We start from the raw sequence: 22731 nt of genomic DNA on the forward strand, positions 1-22731 counted from the left end.
GGATTTGATCTTTGGTGTCGGTATAGATGTGATCATGCTTCCTTCGATCAAGGTGCCATGGTCTGATCACTATGCTCTGAAAGCCAGGATTGATGTTCCACCCCCACCCTGCTTAGGTGGCGAGCCGATTTGGGCTCGCCCGCGGAGGCTGATGGACCCTGATAGGTTCCGTCAAGCCTTGCGGGACCTTTCTCCCCCTGGCGACTCATTGACTGAGCTTGTTGAGGGCTGGAATACCCAGCTCCTAGCAGCCATCAATGAGATCGCACCTAAGCGCCCTCTGCGACCCCGCAGAAACCGGGCTCCCTGGTTTACTGAGGAGCTCCGGAAAATGAAGCGGGACCTCAGACGGCTAGAGCGAGTATGGCGGGGTGCCCGTGACGGAGCCTCAAGAACATCTTATAGAGTTTTTATGAAAACCTACGAGATGGCAGTGAAGGCCGCTAAGAAGTCCTACTTCTCGGCCTCCATTGCATCCGCTAGCTCTCGCCCGGCACAATTATTTAGTGTAATTCGGTCTTTAACGTCCCTCGAAGGACAGCCAAATTTAAATAATAATTTGACACACAGCTGTGAGGCATTTGCGAGCTTTTTTGCGGAGAAGGTCCTGTCGCTCCGCCATGACCTCCCTGCCAACTTGGATACAATAAAGGAACTGGAGGCCCCTCGACTGTCCTCGGGTCCAGTATTGGACCACTTTGACTGGATATCCCCAGCCGATGTGGACAGACTCCTCCGAGCTGGAAAGCCCACCACTTGTCCTCTCGACCCGTGCCCGTCTTGGCTGATTAGAGCGTGTCCAGACGAGGTGCGGGCCCCCCTGGGGGATATCATCAATCTGTCCCTTGGCACCGGGACATTCCCAGGGGAACTGAAGGAGGCAGTGGTGCGTCCGCTCTTAAAGAAAACATCATTAGATCCCTTAGATCTATCCAATTACCGCCCAGTTTCGAATCTTCCATTCCTGGGTAAGGTGATTGAGAGAGCGGTTGCTGAACAGCTTGGTAGGTTTCTGGATGAAACATCGGCTCTGGATCCATTCCAGTCCGGCTTCCGCGCTGGTCATGGGACCGAGACGGCTCTGGTCGCCCTAACAGATGATCTCCGCAGGCAGCTGGATCGAGGCGGGTCGGGGCTGCTGATTCTTCTAGACCTGTCAGCAGCCTTCGACATGGTCGATCACGAACTCCTGGACCACCGCCTTGCCAACGTGGGGATCCAGGGCACAGTCCTTCAATGGCTGCGCTCGTTTCTCTCTGGTCGGGGACAGAGGGTGGCGCTTGGGGGGGAACTGTCATCCCGCCACTCCTTGGTGTGTGGAGTGCCCCAGGGTGCGATACTCTCCCCGATGCTTTTAAACATCTTTATGCGCCCCCTCGCCCAGCTTGTCCGGAGTTTTGGGCTGGGCTGCCATCAGTATGCTGATGACACCCAACTCTATCTGTTGATGGATGGCCATCCTGACTCGGCCCCAGACACACTGATCAGATGCTTGGAAGCTGTGGCTGGATGGTTACGTGGGAGCCAGTTGAAGTTAAATCCTTCGAAGACAGAGGTCCTCTGGCTGGGACGGGACGATATGGGATTGAGGGGGCAACTCCCATCTCTTGCGGGGGTGCAATTAGTGCCAGCACCGTCCGTTAAGAGTTTGGGTGTAATCTTCGATACCTCCCTCTCCATGGAGGCGCAGATTGCAGCTATAACAAAGGCGGCATTTTTTCATCTCTGCCAAGCTAAGCAGTTGGCTCCTTACCTCTCTCGCCCTGACCTAGCCACTGTGATCCACGCGATGGTCACCTCCAGACTGGATTATTGTAACTCGCTCTACGTGGGGCTGCCCCCGAGACTGACCCAGAAACTCCAGCGGGTGCAGAATGCCGCAGCGAGACTCCTTACGGGGTCTTCGCTGCGGGATCACATTCATCCGGTGCTATACCAGCTACACTGGCTCCCGGTGGAGTACAGGATCAGGTTTAAGGTGCTGGTTTTAACCTTCAAAGCCCTATACGGCCTAGGACCCTCGTATCTACGGGACCGCCTCTCCTGGTATGCCCCACAGAGGAACTTACGGTCTTCAAATAAAAACATCTTGAAGGTCCCAGGCCTCAGAGAGGTTAGGCTGGCCTCAACTAGAGCCAGGGCTTTTTCGGCTGTGGCTCCAACCTGGTGGAACGCTCTGTCACAAGAGACAAGGGCCCTCCAGGACTTGACATCTTTCCGCAGGGCCTGCAAGACAGAGCTGTTCCACCAGGCCTTTGGTCAGGGCGCAGCCTGACTCCCTCCTTTGGCAATCTTTACAATACTTTAGTTTATGGTTGCCATCAATTTTGATTTTAATTAATTCTTTGATGTTTTTATAATGTTGCACTATTTTAGTGTTGTTAGCCGCCCTGAGCCCGGCTTCGGCTGGGGAGGGCGGGATATAAATAAAATTTATTATTATTATTATTATTAAAACAACACGAACATACCTCAACATCAACAGGCTCAGTTGTCTTCTGAGCAGCCTTTGGTCCAACGCCTCCGCTCCTCAGCCTTGCTGTCCGACAGCTGGCGTGTCGCCTCCAGCCTGGCGTCTGGCCTCTTCCTCGGTGTGTCAGCCCGGGCGAGCTGCTCAGAGGAGCCAAACGGTTTTCTTCTGGAACTGGGAACAAAATCTTTGTTTTCCTCCTGTACCAGAACCGGGAAAAAGTTTGGGTGCTTTAATATGCTGGAGCCCCGCAGGAGATGCTTCCAGACACAGAGTCTGGGCAAAGCCGTCGAGCCCTGCCCTCTCACTTCCCCCCAGGGTGAGTTTTCCCTCCCCAAAGCATGACTCCATGGCTTGGTAGGAAGGCTGTGAACTTTCTAAAAACATAAGCCACACAGTCCCCAAGTCTCCCTCTCCAGCCCTGCTTTCCCTTTCGGTCAGCCACAGGGCTCTCTCATTTCCTTTCTTCTCCTTGCAGCTAGGATATCAATAGTGGGAAAGTGAGAAACATCCTCAGCCCCCTCCACCGAAAACTGGTACCAGGCGTATTTGATGTCTGGCTTTGATGGAGAAATTACTCATAATTTGAGACTGGCCAAAGGCCAAGCTAAACCAGACACGTTGGAAAATGTGCGGTTTCCATTTCTGACTTTTATTAATTCCACCTCCAAAGGTCTGAAGCCCTCTGCTCTGTATGCTGGCTTTGCGAGAGACTCTGTGCATTTGCATGACTGGTTCACCCTTTTTCTTGTTCTGTATTTGGCACACTGGCTTTGTAGCCCCACCTGCCATGTATCTTAATTCACCGGGGGGGGGGGGGAGAATGATATGAGATCTGCATTTGTTCAATTGTACTTTACTGATCTTTTGTTGATCTTGGATGAAAAATTGCTAAAATGCCTTAAAAAGAAAAAGAAACAAAGAAGGGTAGCTGTGGCCAGCAAGCAGCCTCCTCTCATTGCCTTTCAGTGGATTTAGAAATGCCTATCTGCACAAATGCAATGTTGAGACACGGAAGTTAAGAACTGCTGCAGCACTCACAAAGTCCTGGGCCAGCAAATAGGAGAGAAATAGGAAGATCAAAACATAATAATAATAATAATAATAATAATAATAATAATAATAATAATTCTCAACACTGGCTCCAGCCTGGTGGAACGCTCTGTCTCATGAGACCAGGGCCCTGCAGGATCTGATTTCTTTCCGCAGGGCCTGTAAGACAGAGTTGTTCCGCCTGGCCTTTGGCTTAGAATCAGTTTGATTCCCTCCCCCTCTTTCTTTTTCCTTTCTCCTCCTGTGAAGAGGCTGCATCCTAATGTTTTAATGTTGTATTTTAATCTTGTTTTTAAAATTGTATTTTAATCAACATGTTTTTATTATTGGTTGTTAGCTGCCCTGAGCCTGGTCTTGGTTGGGGAGGGCGTGGTATAAATTAAAGTAGTTGTTGTTGTTGTTGCGTGTATATCCCACCTTTTTCTCCAAGGTGCTGAAGGTGGCAAACTTTTTTCTCCCCTCACCTCATTTACTCAACAACAACCCTGTGAGGTAGGTTGGGTTGGGAGGTAGTGACTGGCCCCAAATCACCCAGCCAGTTTCATGGCCGCATGGGGATTTGAACCCTAGTCTCTCAGGCACTAGTCCAACCAGCGTACCAATGAACCACTCTGGGCATAACAGTCTGACAACTTACAATTTATTAGGTGGTCCAATATTTCCCTCCCTCCCTCTCTTTCTTTTTTCTAAATCGTCTTCAACTTCCTTGGAGCACCTTAGAGCACGGCACCACATGCAGAAAATGCCTTTTAAAATGCTCTAGGAAGCAACCGCACATCATATTGGGCAGGCCCCCTCCTGGGGTATCGTAAGGAGAAAAAGATGTACAGTACCTTTTAGGGGCATTGTATTGAGGGGGAAAGGTGGCTGCCTCCATAAGTTCAAAAGGGGCAGCAATCTTTTTCTCAGGAGGGGACTGCACTTTTGACATCTGCCAGGAGGGCATTCTGCAGGGTGGGTAACAACAACCAAAATTTCCCTGCAATTTCGCTTCTCACAAAAGACAGAACTGCCAGAAGGCCCTCAAAGCTAGTGCCCAGGCTGAATGATGGAGGTAGAGATGCACCTTCAGGTATACTGGGCCAAAGCCATTTAGGGCTTTAAAGGTCAGCTCGGAAATGTACTGGGAGCCAATGTAGATCTTGTAGCACCGGTGTTAGATGGTTCCGGCAGCCACTCCCAGTCACCTGTCTAGCAGCCACATTCTGGATTGGCTGTAGTTTCCAAATCACCTTCAAAGGCAGCCTCATGTAGAGCGCACTGCAGTAATCCAAATGGGACTTCATTGGCGTGTGCGTTTAAAAATAATAATAATAATAATAATAATACTGCACTTGCAGGCTACCACCAGCAGAGGGAACTACAGCACAAGGCCGAGCTTTAATTTCAAGCTGGTATTATTCAAGTAGGGGCAGTAGCCAAACCCAGAAACGTTCAAAAATCATTCCGTATGCGTCCCTCAGAATCACATGTCCTTTAAAACAAAAAGTGCATGCACGCACGCACTTTTAATTGTTGCCTTCTGCTTCCTCGAGCATTCGGAAGGCTGTGCGCTTGAGGTCTGCTAAGTCTTCCCTCTACCTGAAATGTTATGAATGTTTCGCTGATTATATTATTTGAACAAATGGCTATCACCAGAAAGGGAAGACCCTCCCTAATGTCAGGGCTTTCCCATTTCCAATTTTTCCTGCATACACGCACACAGGTGGGCAAAATCAACAGGATTTGATTCTCATCTTCCATGTGTTCAAGAGACAGATGTGAAACAAGAGATCGTCACTTACGAACACAGGAAGCTACCTGATACTGACTCAGGCCAGTATCCCCAGGTTTTTGGGGAAAGCGGACATTCTCAGCAGTACCTAGAGATGCTGGGGACTGAACCCGGGACCTTCTGCATGCAAAGCATGTGTTCTACCACTGAGCTATGGCTCCTCTGCTAAAAGCTTTTGTTTAGGGAAATGGCATAGGAGTGAGTGGAACTACGCGGCCTTTTGATTACAATCAAACTATTTCACTGGAATGTGATTTGTCAAGCTGCCTGGTCTTAGTACTCTGCGCTACCTGTGACAGTACTTTAAAAGGTCATGATTTCCACCAAAGCATCTTGAGAGCTGTAGTTTGTTTAGGATGGAGGGGGTTCTTAAAAGGTAAAGGGACCCCTGACCATTAGGTCCAGTCGCGGATGACTCTGGGGTTGCAGTGCTCATCTTGCTTTATTGGCTGAGGGAGCCGGCGTACAGCTTCCGGATCATGTGCCCAGCATGACTAAGCTGCTTCTGGCAAACCAGAGCAGTGCACGGAAACGACGTTTACCTTCCCGCCAGAGTGGTACCTATTTATCTACTTGCACTTTGACGTGCTTTCAAACTGCTAGGTTGGCAGGAGCTGGGACCGAGCAACGGGAGCTCACCCCGTCATGGGGATTTGAACTGCCGACCTTCTGATTGGCAAGCCCTAAGCTCTGTGGTTTAACCCACAGTGCCACCTGTGTTCTTAGGAGACCTCTATTCCCCTCCCTCATAGAGCTACAATTCCCAGAGTTCCTGGGAAGAGGGACTGTTAAACCACACTGAAAATTGTAGCTCTGTGAAGGGAAAAGGGATATTTCCTAACAAGGGAGTCAGCCGCTTCTTAAGATCTTCCAAAAAAACTTTTGGCATATCTCAGTGTCTTCTGCAGCTCCTAAGATACAAATTTCTTAAAAAGTGATAAAACTCAACAAATAAATCCCAGGGCATGACTCTGAAGGGATACGATGCAGCAACTTCGCTGATGCTAAGCAGGGCTGGGTCTGGATGAAAGACCCCTGTGGATCACAGAATCGTGGCGTTGGAAGGGACCCTAAGGGTCATCTAGTTCAGCTCCCTGCAATGCAGGAATCTCAACACAAGCATCCGTGGCAGAAAGAAAGGAAAGCTATAAATGAAATACCGTATTGGCCTGAATATAAGCTGCACCCGAATGTAAGCCGCACCTTTAAAATTGGAGGGGGGGGGAGAGAAAAAAATAAAAAATACCCGTAAGGTTGTGAAAGAAGCCACACTTTAACTTTTCAGTGTCGGAATTTGAGGGAAAAGTGAGGCTTATATTCAGGCCAATACGGTAAATGAAATCCTTCAGTAGCCAATGCTGATTGCGCTTTATGCTCATGATTCAAGTTGTTCTGAGATTGATCAGTTTCCTGTCGAGCTATATAATGCACTGTCGTTAGACCCATTTTCCTATCGTTGATTAATCCGCAGATAACGCCCTTGTAAGCCGGGCAATTAAGACTCTTGTTACACTGTATTTGCTAATGATTTTGAAATACGTTTACTTTTGTATCAGTGTATCCTTAATGCATTTATATTTGTGTGTACTTCTTTTTTTTTTTTTGGTCCATGCATTATGTATATATGAGGTGTCGCTGTGGTTGTTTTTCATTTCCACTGTCAGCAGGTGTTTAAGTCTGAGAAACGATATATATCTCCTACCTGTGACAGTATTGGGGCAATGGAAGGAACTGCCTAGGAGAGTCACAGGATATTTATAGCGCAGGTGTAAAAGAGCACAGAGAGGCAGCAGAGCTGATTTGGGTGGAATAAGTGCTTCCTGCCTTGCTGCATTCTAAATTTAAGGTGCCAAAAGTGTAAGAAGGGTTTAAAATTTCATTTCTCATTGACATGGTTCCTATTAGCACTGTAAATACTGCCTACATAATTTATTTTTAACAGATGGGATGGGAAGTGCTGCAGTCTGGAATGCTCTGTTCAGTTACGCCCTCTTCCAGGAAACTCCATTCCACACACAAACACACCCCCATAGTTTTGTGTGAACACCCAACAAACAGCCGGTCGTTATTCTGTGCCCAGTGGTGGGGTGGTTTTTTTTCATTCTTTTCTTCTTCAATTAAACTTATAACCCCAAGGCCCATTGATTTCAGTGAAACCTAGGCACACTTTGGGCTGGTTAAGACAAGCCCGCCTTCACACATTAGTCACATGATGGGAGATCACGTGATTACAGGGCCTTGGGACTGCACTGCCACCACTGCTGAAGCAAGAAAGCCTATATGCATAAAAGTCTACATTTTGAATACCATTCTGATCGCCTCGCCTCAAAAAGGATATATTTAGAGTTGGAAAAGGTTCAGGAAAGAGCAACTAGAATTATCAAGGGGATGGAGCAACTCTTCTGGGCTGCATCAACAGAAGTATAGTGTCCAGATCAAAAGAAGTAAGAGTCCCACTCTATTCTGCCTTGGTCAGACCACACCTGGAATACTGTGTCCAGTTCTAGGCACCACAATTTAAGAAGGATGTTGACAAGCTGGAAGGTGTGCAGAGCAGGGCAACCAAGATGATCAAGGGTCTGGAAACCAAGCCTTATGAGGAACAGTTGAGGGAGCTGGGTATGTTTAGCCGGGAAAAGAGGAGACTAGGAGGAGATATGATAGTCATCTTCAAATATATTAAGGACTGCCATATGGAGGAGGGAGCATGCTTGTTTTCTCCTGCTCTGGAGGGTAGGACTTGAACCAATGGCTTCAGGTTGCAAGAAAGGAGATTCTGACTAAACATTCGGGAAAAAATTTCTGACAGGAAGAACTGTTTGGCAATGGAACAGACTCCCATGAGAGGTGGTAGACTCTCCTTCCTTGGAGGTTTTTAAACAGAGGTTGGATGGCCATCTGTCAGAGATGCTTTAGCTGAGATTCCTGCATTGCAGGAGTTGGACTAGATGACCATTGGGTCTAAGATTCTATGCTCCTATGCATTTGGGTGAGGTTTTTTTTTCTCCATTTAGCAGCGGTTCTCAACCTGTGGGTCCCTAGATGTTGTTGGACTGCAACTCCCATCATCCCTGAGCTCTGCCCTTGCTAGCTAGGGGCGATGGGAGTTGTAGTTCAACAACATCTGGGGACCCATAGGTGGAGAAAGGCTGATATAGAGGAAAGGCAAGCGAGAGGTGACACGATAGAATTTTATAAAAATTATGCATACTGTGGAGAAAGTGGGCAGAGAAGAGTTTACTTTGCACTAGAACTCAAGCGCCAATTAGTTTTCTAAATATCGAAAAGAATCTCTCCACTAGATTAGGTGCTACGCTGATACCACATCCCCAATGAACTGCACACAGAGAATATAAAGCAACTGACTGGATAGGGAGGGCCTGGGGTATTTTAGTGCCTGAGATAAACAATCTGAGTAGAGCTCATTCCCCACCTCCTCCACAGAGCACAATCACTGTATGATGAAGAAAACAACTCATTTCAGTTCATCAAATAAATGTGAAACTCTGTGAAATAGTAAGAATTATTTAAAAGTGCACCCATCTCTCTCTCTCTCATTAGCATGGATTATGCTGGAAAGTTCCCCAAGGACCGTGCCCCAACAGGTCAGACATGTTAAGAGTACAGTTCTATAAATGTCTATGCAGAAGAAAATCTCACAAGAATTCACTGAAGCTTAGTCTCAGGTAAATTGGTACAAAACTGTAGCCACAGTCTCTCTCACTTGGCCATCGATGATGACATCCTGGGTTTGTGCTTAGCCAGGCTTCCTCAAGCTCGGCCCTCCAGATGTTCTGAGACTACCATTCCCATCATCCCTGACCACTGGTCCTGCTAGCTAGGGATCATGGGAGTTGTAGGCCCAAAACATATGGAGGGCCAAGGCTGAGGAAGCCTGTGCTTAGCTAAGGGATGGGGACAAGTCAGTACAGCACCTGATCCAATGAAGAGGTATGGGTTGCTGGTACTTAAATACATATTTGGTGTTTATTAGAATCTGGGTGACTCTGCTATTTGGGGTGAGGTAAGGTGGGTAGTGACAGGGCAGGGGGCCTTTTTCAGACGTGGCAACCCATTTACAGAATTCTGTAGCCAAACAGGCTTGCCTTACACACACTTTGTGGTCTTTTGAGAACCAGACAAACCCAAGAAGTTTCCTTTCCACTGGATTTTTTTTTGTGCAAGAAAGGAACAACAGGGCTCCCTTCCGAGCAGTGGGAGCAACTCCCTCTATTTCTTTCATCTCCCATATCCCACGGAAATGAGAAAAGCCCCCGTCTCCCCGATGCCAAATAATGCAGGGAAGGAAAATTATGACAAACACAAATGACAGCTGGCTCATAAGCCAAGTCAACATTTGTGGAGCCCTGCCCAAGGTCATGTACAGTGGTACCTCGGGTTACATACGCTTCAGGTTACAGACTCCGCTAACCCAGAAATAGTGCTTAAGGTTAAGAACTTTGCTTCAGGATAAGAACAGAAATCAGGCTCCGGTGGCGCGGCGGCAGCAGGAGGCCCCATTAGCTAAAGTGGTGCTTCAGGTTAAAAACAGTTTCAGGTTAAGTACAGACCTCCGGAACAAATTAAGTACTTAACCTGAGGTACCACTGTATTTTATATTTTACTATTTGACCGTTTCTATAATTTAAAAAGAACTCTGCAAGCGGCCTTCTATGAAGCTGCAAAAGGCAAATATATTATACAAATAAACACATACATAAAATATGCCAATGTTATTATTGTATTATTACATATCGAGGGAGGTGGGGAGGCCAAGACTGAGACAGATTCCGACTTTCCTAGCAAGTGTAGCCCATGCCCTCAAAAATGGTTCATCTTCCCCTTGAATTTTTTAAAAAAAGACATTTCCCCACCTGTCTTGATTTGGGAATGCAAAAGTTTTACAGTAAAAGTTCGGGGCACACTTACCGGTAATACTGTGCAGCTCCAAGGGGAAGCAGTCGCAGGATCACTAACGCTGCTCTTCTGGCCAAGCATCTCGGATGCAGTTAAGCTACTTTTGGTCCTTCTAGAGTCTAATTCCAGAGCATTCCAAGAGTTTATACCAGCGCTGGCCCTTCTGGAATTCTGCTCTATTGCATATATGCGTGCACTAGTCCCTTCTGGTTTGTGGGGGTCCGTAGATGACCTATATGGATTTCGAGGGGTTGCATTTGCAACCGCCTTCGTCGCAGAGTCCTCCGAAGATTGCAAGCCCCGTCGCGTTCGCCACGCACTTCTCACCGTGACATGTTTGGTGTCGGGTGAGTTGGCCTCTGAAGCCCCGTGGCTCTTCCAGTTGATTGTCTCCATGGGCGGCTCGCTGTTCTTCTCGCCGAATTCAGAAGGTTTTATCGTGATGCTGCTTTTCGAGACGACCGTTTCCACCCTGCTCCTAGGAGCAGGGTCCCCGTTCTTCTCAGCCTCGGGTAACTTCAGGGTTATATTGCTCTTGTTAATCGGTATCTCGTAAGGTGTGCTGGTTGCGCTTGTCCCCAGTGAAAGCTCGTTCGGAAGCACTCGGATGTTGCTGGCAGATATGTGCTGCTGCTCTTTTGTGGCATTGCTCGCGCTGGTCCTTTGAGTCACAGGCTCAGATGGGTAAATGGTGATGCTGCTCGTCATTTTGTGCGACACCGTCTTAAAGACAGGCTGCTGCTTTTCAGAGCTGGCTTCTGGCCCTGTGCCACCCATGATTTCCTTCACGTCCTTTTCCACAATTGCAGGCTTGATGACGGCTTTAGACCTCAGTGCTTCTCTGGGACTGAACTGCCTTCTCGATTTCGTCCCTGTAAGGGCAGTGGCTGAAGAAGCCCTGGAGGACCTGCTGAGCTCTTCCTCGCTGCTAGTACTTTTATCATTTTCAAAAGGAGATGTTCGAATACCCCTCTTGGAGCTTGCAAACTCTCTAGGTGCAGGTTCCCTTTTCAGCCCTATGTCAGCAATAGCAGAAGCGGTTGCCATTTTACTTGTCTCTTCACTGGTGCTGAATTTTTCATGGCTGTTGGTGTTGATAGCTCTGGCCCTTGCAGAAGTGGATTTTAGGCCCCCGTTGTTAGAGTTTGTGGCTGAGGCGGCGGTCTGATCCATTTCTTCCTTCTGAGGATCTGAGGGACTCTGCAAGAGATCTTCCTGACTTCTTGAAATGAGCCAAGATTTTGCTAAAGGTGAGGGCTTTACCATTTCGTGCGGAGGGTCTCTTTCCTGGGAGTTGACTGCCTTCGGAGAGCTCTCTTCCAAGTGCTGCCTGCGAGGTGAGACCAAAGCGGTTTCCATCTTTGAGGTGGTAGGTTCAGCAGCTAACATTTCCGTAGAGAGGTAATTCCTATAGGACAAAGCAGCTCCATTGGAGGCCCCGCGGTGTGTTTTTGAGATACGAGTCTCTGTCGAAAGAGCGGGTTGTTCTGCAATGTGCGTCTTAATTCCCTTTTCAGAAGGCGATGTGGAAGTTTCCGTTTTGCTGGGCTTCTCTTCAAGTTCGTCAGACTTACAGTGATGAGCGTCGTTTGGTGATTGGGAGGTTTTTTCCGCTTTGCTCCTCAACGCACTCTCGTTCTTGGGTTTCGAAGAGGCTTTCCAAGACTTGTGCTCCTGTGCTGCAGGTGGGTAACGACTAAGCACAGATGGCTGCTCTCTAGATTTCTTTACTTCCGCCGGTGGGTTTCCACTGTCTTTCTGCGAGGAAAAGTGCGTGCCCAGCGTGGATTTGTCTTCTGTCCGTTTAGCATCAGTTGCTAAGGTGTCCAATAACGCTGATGTGCTCGATGCTTTGGCTGCTCTCCTGCTATTCAGGTTAGGGCTTGTGACCCTCTTGCCGCCTTGGCTCTCGCTATTAAATGAGAATTCTCGGTTGCGTATTCTCTCCCGCCTGTGCTGAGGAGAAAGTTCCCGAGACTTATGCTTAGAAATAGCTGACTCCGCTGTGACAGCTCTGTGTTTGGGTCTGTCGTGCTTCACTCGGCTAGGTAAGTTAATTTCCTCTGTTTCTGCCTCACCGTTCTCCAGCTCTTTCTGCTTCTTCATCTGCGCTTTTATTTCTTCAAGTTGGCCTATGAGGAGCTTGTTTTTGTTTTGCTCGCTCAAGTAGCTGTCATGCAGGTCATTATTCTTTGCTCTCAGGGTTTTGAGCTCCTCTTCTAAAGACTCAAAGTGTTTGATTTGAGTCTTTAGCTTCTCAATTTCTTGGTTGAGGTCCTTCACTTTGTTGTCTTCTTGATTCTTATTCTTCTGATTTTCTGATTTGTTCCGAGTTTCGTTTTCCACAAGCTTTAGGTATTCCAAACTCCCTTTTCTCCTCGTTTCCTTTGAGGACAGCGCCGAAGTTGTCAAGTCAACTTCAATCCTCAGGTCATTTCTGTCCAGAATACTATTGGATGATCTTTCCAGCAGGTTAGATGTGTTTCGCGTTTGATCTGCCCGGTTCAGTTTATTATTTTGCTCAAGCTTTTGTGTCAGCTCTTGTATTATTTTCTCATTCTGCTTCTCCTTCTCAGTGAAGTGTTTCTTTTCGTTAACGAACGTGAGAGCTAGCGACTTAAGCTTTTCCAGTTCACTCACTAAGCTCTGCTCAGTTTTATCCAGCCTGTCTTCAGATTGCTCAAGTTCTTTCACTTTTGCCCTAAGAACTTCCAGTTCCGTCGAGATTTTCTTCGTCAAGTTTTTCTCCTCGTTGAGGCTGAGGCAGAGCTGAGTACAGTCATTCTTACTTCTGCCAAAAGCTTCCTCCAGCTTCTCCAGCTCTGCCATTCGCTTCTGAAGACGCTCGATTTCGGATTTCAGCTCGCGAGTGAGACTTTCCTCCTCCTCCAGTTTCTCCTTCATCAGCTGGCAAAGCTCTTCCGCTTTCCTGATCTCCTCATCCTTCCCTTCAATTTTCAAGACTCTTTTGCGCAAAACTTCCACATCGGCCAGCATGCTCGAGTTGCTGCCTTCTGCCTGGATAACTTTGTCCTGCAAGTCCAGCAACTCATCCTCAGCTTTCTGGAGGTTTTTCGTCGCTTCCTCTAATTCATCGAGACGGCGGCCGAGACTCTGGAGCTTGAAACGTAAGTGACGATTCGACGTCTCTTTATAAGCTGAATAGTCCGCCATGTTTGTTCTACCCCTCTGCTTTCAGTTTGTTTTTTTCCAAATGGGAGCGAGGAAATGGATTTTTATAGCTCTTTATTCTTCTACTTGTTTCATTAAGTTCCTTGGGAAGATGGCCAGCACCTGGAAAGAGAAAGCAGGTGGTAAGTATAATGGAAAGGATATTTCTAACTGCTTTTCTTTTCAAGAGCTGTGATTCAAATTGATCTGATTGGTAGAGGAAGGGCTCTTGCACAGTGGCAGAGCACAGGCTTTGCATGCAAAAGGACCCAAGTCCAGTCCCTGCCATTTCGAGGCAGGACTGGGAAAGACTAATGTACACCCCCCCACCCCAAAAACTGCTGCCGGTCAGTGTGTAGACAATGCCAAGCTAAATAACAGTTTTCTGTCGCACATGCAGAACAGGTCCCGACGAGCCTGGATAGCTCAGTTGGTTAGAGTGTGGTGCTGATAATGCCAAGGTCACAGGTTTGATCCCTGTAAGCGGCATATTCCTGCATTGCAGGGGGTTAGACAAGATCCTCAGGGTCCCTTCTAAACCAGCAATTCTATGATTCAAGGTTTGTTATATTGCCACCCAGGATGCTGAACAAGGGCGATGCAGAAGCAGCCAGCCCTTATGTGTTTATCCTCACAAGAGAAGACTGTCATGAGGCGCATTAAAGGCCATTGCAGCGCCTTTCTGCAAAGCCTGTTTAGAAATGACTCACATCCCGCAGGCAGAAGGTCATTTAGCAGCAACTTGGCCACCTGCGGCCTCTGCAAAAGCAGGCCACGCTCTTTTCCTGAAGTTGCCACTTGGAGCAGAAGGCATAGGCAGTGTTCCATGTCCAGAATTTAAAGATAATGCAGCCCCTCGCCTCCCCAACTCAGCCTTGAAGGGGTGGGCTGGGCTATGTATTTGCAAAGGGATGCAACATTCTCAGCTCTGATTATAATGAGTCCCGTTATGCCAAGGGGAAGGAGGAAAACAACAGAGAAAGCCCCCACAAAAGTGACAAAGGTGGGGGGAGAAGGGAATGCCCAATTTTATGATGACACAACATATACGAGCAAGCCAAAAATATACTCCTGTATCCTCCTTTTATCTGGCAGCAACCTTCCTTTCCAACGGTATCCTGATGCCATCTGTTTGCAAGGGCAGAAGTCTCTGTCCCAATTCCCACCTCAGGTGTGAGTCACAAGGTTATAATGCAGTTCTACAGTTTTTCAAAGGGGAGCTGCTGTTCTTCTCCCAAAGGGTTGGGAATTTCCTCTTCCCTGCCCGTCACTCAGTACCTGGGGGCTGAGGAAGGTGCAAAAAGGGGGCCTGGAGGAAACGAGAAAGGGGTTGGAGCAATTCGCCTATTGGGAAAGGTTGCTTTTTAGTTTTAGGAACATGGGGAATGTGCTAGAGGTGCATATTGTTAGTGCTAGAGGTGCATATCATTACAGAAACGAACAGTGGTCTTTAATAGTCCAACTTGGCAGAAGACAACTCCCTATGTCCGTATGTCAGAAGGTGTGCAGCAGTCTTCTGTGACAGCTGAAACTTCCAAGTCATCTTCATGGGTAGCCCCATGTGAAACCAACTGCCGTAATCAAGGCTCAAAGTTTCAGAAGCATGGATTGGCACGTAGCAAGGTCTCGCCTTGCCATAAAATGGCCTCCTAATTAGCCCAAGATGGGGGGGGGGGGACACCTCCTGGCAACAGCTCTTAACGTGAAAACCAAGGATCACAAAAACCGTACTGGTCACCGGCAGGCTGATCCCCTCCAGACTAAGGCTATTTCTCAACTATCCCCACCTCTAGCTTGTCTAGGTTCAATTTTAACTTATTCACCCTCAGCCATTTGAATATGACATTCAGACCCTGGTTCAGGACAAAGATAAAGCTTGTTCACACATTGCACTGAACCCAGGTACAAGCTGTCTCTGTACATGTTCAAGTCGTTGTGTGATAGAGTGCAGCTTGTTCATTTGTGCATTTCAACTATTTGTGTACAGTGGTACATCGTGTTATGTACCATACTCCTTACGAATGCTTTGGGTTACGCCCTCCACTAACCCGGAAGTAGATGCCCCTTGTTGCGAACTTTGCCCCGGGATGCAAGCGGAAGTCGCGCTCCGGCAGTGCGGCAGGCGCCATTAGCGAAAGCGTACCTCTTGTTACAAGCGTTTTCTGGTTACGAACGGACCTCCGGAACTAATTAAGTTCATAACCAGAGGTACCAATGTACACAGATTGTGCACTCACTATCAGCTGTAAAACAACCCTGTAACTTGATCCTGAATGTTCTGTTATTTTTAACTGTTTCATTTATGGGTCACTTTACACATGAACAGTCCCAAAGCAACTCAAAATATATTTAGAGTGAGGTCTCATCAGTGTAGCACTATATATTGATCACCCTCCTATCAATTCCTATCAATGTACATTGACAGATGAAATCAATTGGATAGTTCGGTTGAACTGCTAAAGCAAATCATTTGGAAGGCGTTCCCCTAAACACTTGTCAAATGTAGAAGGCAACGCAACAGAAGATCACAGTCTATGGTACCAAAAGCTACAGGCAGATCCAGCAAGACCAGAAAGGAAGGAATTTCCCTTAACAAGTTCATAGAATCATGAAACTGTAGAGTTGGAAGGGACTCCAAGGGTCATCTAGTCCAACCCCCTGAAATGCAGGAAACTCAGCTAAAGCACCCATGACAGATGGCCACCCAACCTCTGCTTAAAGACTTCCAAGGAGAGTCCACCGCCTCTCGTGGGAGTCTGTTCCACTGCCGAACAGCTCTTACTGCCAGAAAGTTTTTTCTGAATCTCCTTTCTTGGAACTTGAAGCCATTTGTTCAATACGAAGCTCAATACAAAGACCACACACCGGGTCAACTAACGTCTTCTCCATCTCACAGACGGTGCAGAAACTACATGGGAAAGGATGACTTTCAAATACGACCTAGAAGGACCCAGGACTTAACAGACACCATGGGGAATGTAACTGCAAGGACCTTTACTCCTAATGTGCTTCTTGACTGAACGCTCCTTCGCACAGCTATCCCAGAGGGATATACCAGGACTAGTCCTCTGCAGCAAATCCCCATTCATTCCTACATAATAAAAGGGGCCATGGCTAGCCTTGTGGTCTGATTAGCCCTGCTGAGATAGCCTTGCAACATTTTGCCTTCAGTTGCCAAAGAGCCAAGTGATGCTATCCCAATGAGCAATCTTGTGGCGCAAATGACTATTTGTTGTTATTCACAGAGTTCCTTGTCTTTAAGCCGTATGACTACTCAAAATCATTGAGAGCAATTACTGTGTTTATCTTAAGAAACATGGGTAATGATGGCTGGCACCTGTGATTTTAGTAGGAGCCTGTCACAAGTCCATTGCTGTCTGGGCTGTTGTTTCCTTAGGACCTTTGATCTCTTCAAGTGCCAGACAGGGAAAATTCACAGCCAATGAAGGGAAGAAGAACAGAGGGAGAGGGGGCAGGTGATGGACTTGTGACATGCCCCCACTGAATCACCGCCTCTGGTAGAAGAAGAAGAAGAAGAGGAGGAGGAGTTTGGATTTGATATCCCGCCTTTCACTCCCTTTAAGGAGTCTCAAAAGCGGCTAACATTCTCCTTTCCCTTCCTCCCCCAAAACAAACACTCTGTGAGGTGAGTGGGGCTGAGAGACTTCAAAGAAGTGTGACTGGCCCAAGGTCACCCAGCAGCTGCATGTGGAGGAGCAGAGACACAAACCCGGTCCCCCAGATTACGAGACTACCGCTCTTAACCACTACACCATACTGACTCTTGCCAGTGGTACTTTAGGTTTGTGCATTTAAAGTAGATTGAAGCACGACAAATCCACTTTTTTTTAAAAAAATACAAAGTGTGGTTTGGAAAGTGACAGGGAAATGCATTGAACTAATGATTAACAGGATGGTATATAAACACCCCACAAGCAAATCAGGATGAATGAAAGATTGTAGAGTTGGAATAGAGACCCCAAGGGTCATCTAGTCCAACCCCCCTGCAAAGCAGGAATTTCAGCATGAGGTCCTGCATCCAATTTGAAACCATATCGGACCCTGCTTAAATTTGCAAATGCGCTAGCAGTTTTTGAATGCTTATTGTTATGTAAGTGCCCTGTAAACAAATCAGAACAAATGCTCAATAAAGACCAGACATAATCTAACCGCCATGTAAGCCTTGTGCAAGCAAACTAGGATGAATACTAAATAAACAGGTCATCTTGAGAAGCCCTCTAAAAATAACCACCATCTGCACACCAACTCCACATTAGTTGAAGGCAGCGACTGATGTTTACACTCTATGAAGCATGAATGCTTTTTAGCGGTAAGAATTATTTCCAACTAAGTTTTACTCAAAGTAGTTCCATTGAAATTAATATGCCTTAGTCGTTAATTAATTTCAGTAGGTCTATGCAGACAAGGACTACCATTAAATATAACCCTAATATTCCCTCTCAATAGGATCCCACGATCATCAACATTGGGCTGCTCCCGTCACTATAAGTCACAGTTCTCCGGGGAAAAGGACAGAGTCTGGAAAGGCCCCCTGCACTAGGAAATCAGTGGCAGGAGCAGAACCATATTCCATTAGCCACACACCCAATTTCACTTGGAATATCCAGGGAATAAGCATATACTGTATTTTTCGCTCTATAAGACACACCAGACCACAAGATGCACCTAATTTTTGGAGGAGGAAAACAAGAAAAAAAATATTCTGAATCTCAGAAGCCAGAACAGCAAGAGGGATCGCTGCGCAGTGAAAGCAGCAATCCCTTTTGCTGTTCTGGCTTCTGTGATAGCTGCACAGCCTGCATTCGCTCCGTAAGACGCACAAACATTTCCCTTTACTTTTTAGGAGGGAAAAGGTGAGTCTTATAGAGCAAAAAATATGGTATATATAGGCTTTGCAGCCACTTTTTTGTTTGTAGTTCCTTTCACCCAAACAGCATTCTACCAATACAGTGGTGCCCCACAAAACGAATGCCTCGCAAGACGGAAAACTCGCTAGACGAAAGAGTTTTCCGTTTTGGAGGTGCTTCACAAAACGAATCTCCTATGGGCTTGCTTCGCAAGACGAAAATGTCTTGCAAGTTCCTGCGGGGGTTTTTTCCTCCCCCCCCTTTCCTAAGCCTCTAAGCCGCTAAAAGCCGCTAAAAGCTGCTAGAAGCCGCTAACAGCGCTAATCCGCTAATCCGTCAATGGGCTTGCTTCGCAAGACGAAAAAAACGCTAGACGAAGAGACTCACAGAACGGATTCTTTTCGTCTTGCGAGGCACCACTGTATTGATCTGCAAATTCTGCGCAATTGTGCAATATGCATCCCTGCAAATTTCGGTTTAATTACTCTTCTGGCCCCTTTTGATTTGATCAGGCACACCTTTCAAAGTTACCTATGCACCCTTAAAGGACAGAAAACAGACAATAATGCTGAGGATGCTGAATTCTTCACTAGCATGGTGTGGTCCCTGAACTGTGGAATACACACAGAGCCCCAATTTCTATAGAAAACTGTAGTGTTAAACACGGTAGAACAGAGGTAGGGAAATGGGCCTTGGCTGCCCCCCTGTCAATCACCTGGCCACATAATAATGCCAGGTGAGTGTGCAGCTTGAAATCAAACCGTGTTGGCAGAACAGTGGGCAAAACACCAACCATCAACTAGCTGGCGGTGTGTGCAAAGCCCTTTGAGCAGCAGGTCTTCTTCAATGTCGAAGATCAGCTGACTGTCATTGCGTGAGTAGCCTTACATTGCTTCCCAAGTTCTGAATGTCAGCTTATGCCTAAGGCAGTGTTGGCCAAACTTTGCCCTCCAGCAGTTTTTGGACTACAACTCCCATCATCCCTAGCTAACAGGACCAGTGGTCAGGCATGATGGGAATTGTAGTCCCAAAAACACTGGAGGGCCAAGTTTAGCCAACACTGGCCTAAGGAGTCTTTCAGGCACCGCCAATCAGCTGATTGGTGGTGCCTACAAAGTTCCTCTTGTCCAAGCCTCTTGTTACCTGCCCCACACCTACCGTCATATATGACACTAGGTGTTGTGCAGGTGGGAATGAGTTGGTCATAGGACCATCTCAATTCTATGTAAAATACCTATTTGCTGTTTCTCTGTCCAGCAGCTGGTCTCTAAAGTAGCTGATGATAGCTCAGTTGGTTAGAGCATGGTGCTGATAAAGCTAAGGTTGTGTGTCCGATCTCCATATGGGTCAGCTGCATATTCTGGCACTGCAGGGGGTTGGACTAGATGATCCTCAGGATCCCTTCCAACTCTACAATTCTATGAGTCTAAGACACAATAAACTTAGCAAGATTTAAATTAAATATAAGGCAGCAGTGATTGATGAAGGCAGGGGCGGGAATGGTAAAAAATGTCTTTCTCCCCAGCCCTTAGATGTTACTGCTGCTGCTCTTTAAAGATTCCATGAATTCCAGGGGGAAACAGACTTGGAAGTGTTCTATTTAACAATCCGGGCCATGTACCACCTGATCTTGTCATCCATGGAAAGTGGGGCTTCCCCTCACGAGTCTATGGTTCTTCCCTTAAGTTAAAGGCAGCTAGCAGAGACACCCCCAGCCCAATATTCCTTGTCTAGCTTTCTCTCTTATCCTGAGAACACCAGGAAAATTTGCAGTCACTTATGTCCTGCAAAGGGTGGCACTGTGGGTTAAACCACTGAGCCTAGGACTTGCCGATCAGAAGGTCGGCGGTTCATATCCCCGCAACGTGGTGAGCTCCCATTGCTCGGTCCTTGCTTCTGCCAACCTAGCAGTTCGGACGCATGCCAAAGTGCAAGTAGATAAATAGGTACCGTTCCAGCGGGAAGGTAAACGGCGTTTCCGTGCGCTGCTCTGGTTCACCAGAAGCGGCTTAGTCATGCTGGCCACATGATTTGGAAGCTGTACGCTGGCTCCCTCGGCCAATAAAGTAAGATGAGCGCGCAACCCCCGAGTTGGTCACAACTGGACCTAATGGTCAGGGGTCCCTTTACCTTTATGTCCTGCAAACATAGGCTTAATTGCAGCAGCTTACAGATGATCCACGAAAAGCTAAGTTTTCCTGCTGATCTGATGCCCTTGTAAGGGGTGGGGGTGGGGAATAATAACTGCACCCAAGTTGTTTTTTTTCCAGCTATATGCACACAGCTGCAGCCAACATGGCTGGCTGCAGGAAGAATTTTGGTTAGGCATGTCAAGGTAAGCCGGACGTTTAAAAAGAGAAGGTACTTTCCCGACAATGGAAATAGCCAAGAGATATGCATCCAATCAAACGAAATTGACTGGGATGTTTCACAATGTCATCTCCTCTTAGCACATTCCTCCCATTGGTAAATATATTTCTTGTAAACACACACACACACACACACACACACACACACACGAGGACTAGGAACTTGTTTACAAAACCAGCTTCCCTGCGATAACCTCTTCAATCTTCATTAGAAGGCAAAAGAGTTCAAAGGACTTTAAGGGCTATTTAGTCCAACCTGTGTCGCAAGCATCGCTATTGTCTTGTCTCACACCCCATAAAATCGCCCTTGCAGTGCAGGCTAGAGTATACAGTGGTACCTCGGGTTACATACGCTTCAGGTTACAGACTCTGCTAACTCAGAAATAATGCTTCAGGTTAAGAGATGAGATGAGAACAGGATGAGAACAGAAATCGTGCTCCAGCGGCGCAGCAGCAGCAGGAGGCCCCATTAGCTAAAGTGTATCTCAGGTTAAGAACAGTTTCAGGTTAAGAAAGGACCTCCGGAACGAATTAACTACTTAACCCGAGGTACCACTGTATCTAACACGAGCAGAGAGCAAGCACACCAGCAAAGAGAGGTTAACGGCTCTGCACACATTAAAACCAAGCAGTTTCCAAAGCAGTGAACTGCCTTGTGCTGACTCACTGGTCCATCTAGCTCAGTACTGTCCACACTAACTGGCAGCAGCTGCCCAGTTTGAGGCAGCAGCTTTTCCCCTGATCTCCCTGGGCTTGAACCAGGGACCTTCTAATACAAGGAAGACTCTCTGCCACTGAACTACACTATAACCAAGGAGAAGGGGGTTTACCAATCTGAGCGGCCAAAAACTGTGAGCGCACACAGCGCTCAGAATGGCTGGCAATGGTTGAAGAGGAGTGAGGGAGATAACCCAAGATGACCTCTAAACACAGAGCCAGCTCCTCTTTGTATGCCAAGTGCAAGCTCTGGGAGCTCGTAGCAGTAGAAGCGACAGAGCAGGTTGCTACTGACTTAAAAAGATGAGCCCAAGCAGCTTGAGAAAGGTGCCAGGGCAAAGAGAGCACCTGCTGGATCAGATTCAGGGCTCATCTAGCCGAGCCATGCACTTCCAACATGGCCAACCACAAACAGGGCACAGAGACAAAACATTTATGTTTGCTTTAGAAGCCACTTACTCTTTTTCAAAAACTCTCCAATGCTGTCCTCCCGAGTATTCAGATGCTGACAGTAATTCAACATGGAAGTTCCATTAAGCGATCTAACAGCTGTTGACAAACCAAATCTACTCCATGGATAAGCAAACTAAGGCCCAGGGGCCGGATCCAGCCCAATCGCCTTCTCAATCCGGCCCACAGACGGTTCGGGAATCAGCGTGTTTTTACATGAGTAGAATGTGTCCTTTTATTTAAGATGCATCTCTGGGTTATTTGTGGGGCATAGGAATTCGTTCACTTTTTTTTCTTTCCAAAATATAGTCCGGCCCCCCACAAGGTCTGAGGGACAGTGGACCGGCCCCCTGCTGAAAAAGTTTGCTGACCCCTGGTCACTAATCCCTCAGTAAAGCCATCAAATGAATCAGGGTCCATTTTCACATCTCGGGGCACTTCAGCAAGCAATAAATTATTCCGTCACCGGTCCAGCCTGGAACCTGAGACAGCCCTGACTTAGCCTAGAAGCCGAGTCAGGCACAGGCCGGTGTACTATGGTCTGGCCTTGAAGGATGTTGTTCTGTACTTTTTGTGTTTGCACAGCGACTGGGTTGAAGCAGCCTTCCCCCTTCATGGCAGAGTGTGCTTTATGGCCGAGCTGGGATTTGAGGTCAGGTCTCCCCACTCCTAGTCCACCCCTGAAACAGGTGGGGGTGGGGAACCTGCCTCAGCTCGAGGGCCACATTTCCTTCTGGGAAACTTTCCGGGGGCCACATGCCAATGCTTAAAGTTGAACGCAGCAGCAAATGTGCATTTTACTCTTGCATTGTAGGCCTGTTTCTACACACATTCCCGCAGCCCTCTCTATCCACCATTAAGGCAAGCAAGAGGTACGATCAGAGTTCAAGGACATATTCCCGCCAGGCAAAAACACTCAAGGAGGGTGTGAAGCAGGGCTTG

General features: G+C 47.3%; 1 protein-coding gene across 3 annotated transcripts in view; it reads right to left on the reverse strand.

The window, feature by feature from the left end:
• Positions 1-22731, reverse strand: part of LUZP1 (leucine zipper protein 1) — a 74527-nt gene that overhangs the window by 7639 nt on the left and 44157 nt on the right. For all 3 annotated transcript variants that reach the window (XM_081201923.1, XM_081201922.1, XM_081201924.1), the window contains exons 2-3: positions 10227-13508; positions 2472-2670 (exon numbers count right to left, since the gene is read on the reverse strand). In XM_081201923.1, coding sequence (XP_081058049.1) covers positions 2488-2670; positions 10227-13388 — 3345 coding nt within the window. In that variant the 5' untranslated portion in view covers positions 13389-13508 and the 3' untranslated portion in view covers positions 2472-2487. The remainder of the gene's footprint in view (positions 1-2471; positions 2671-10226; positions 13509-22731) is intronic.

This window comes from Podarcis bocagei (assembly GCF_964188305.1).
Source record: "Podarcis bocagei genome assembly, chromosome: 7".
Classification (NCBI taxonomy): Eukaryota; Metazoa; Chordata; class Lepidosauria; order Squamata; family Lacertidae; genus Podarcis; species Podarcis bocagei.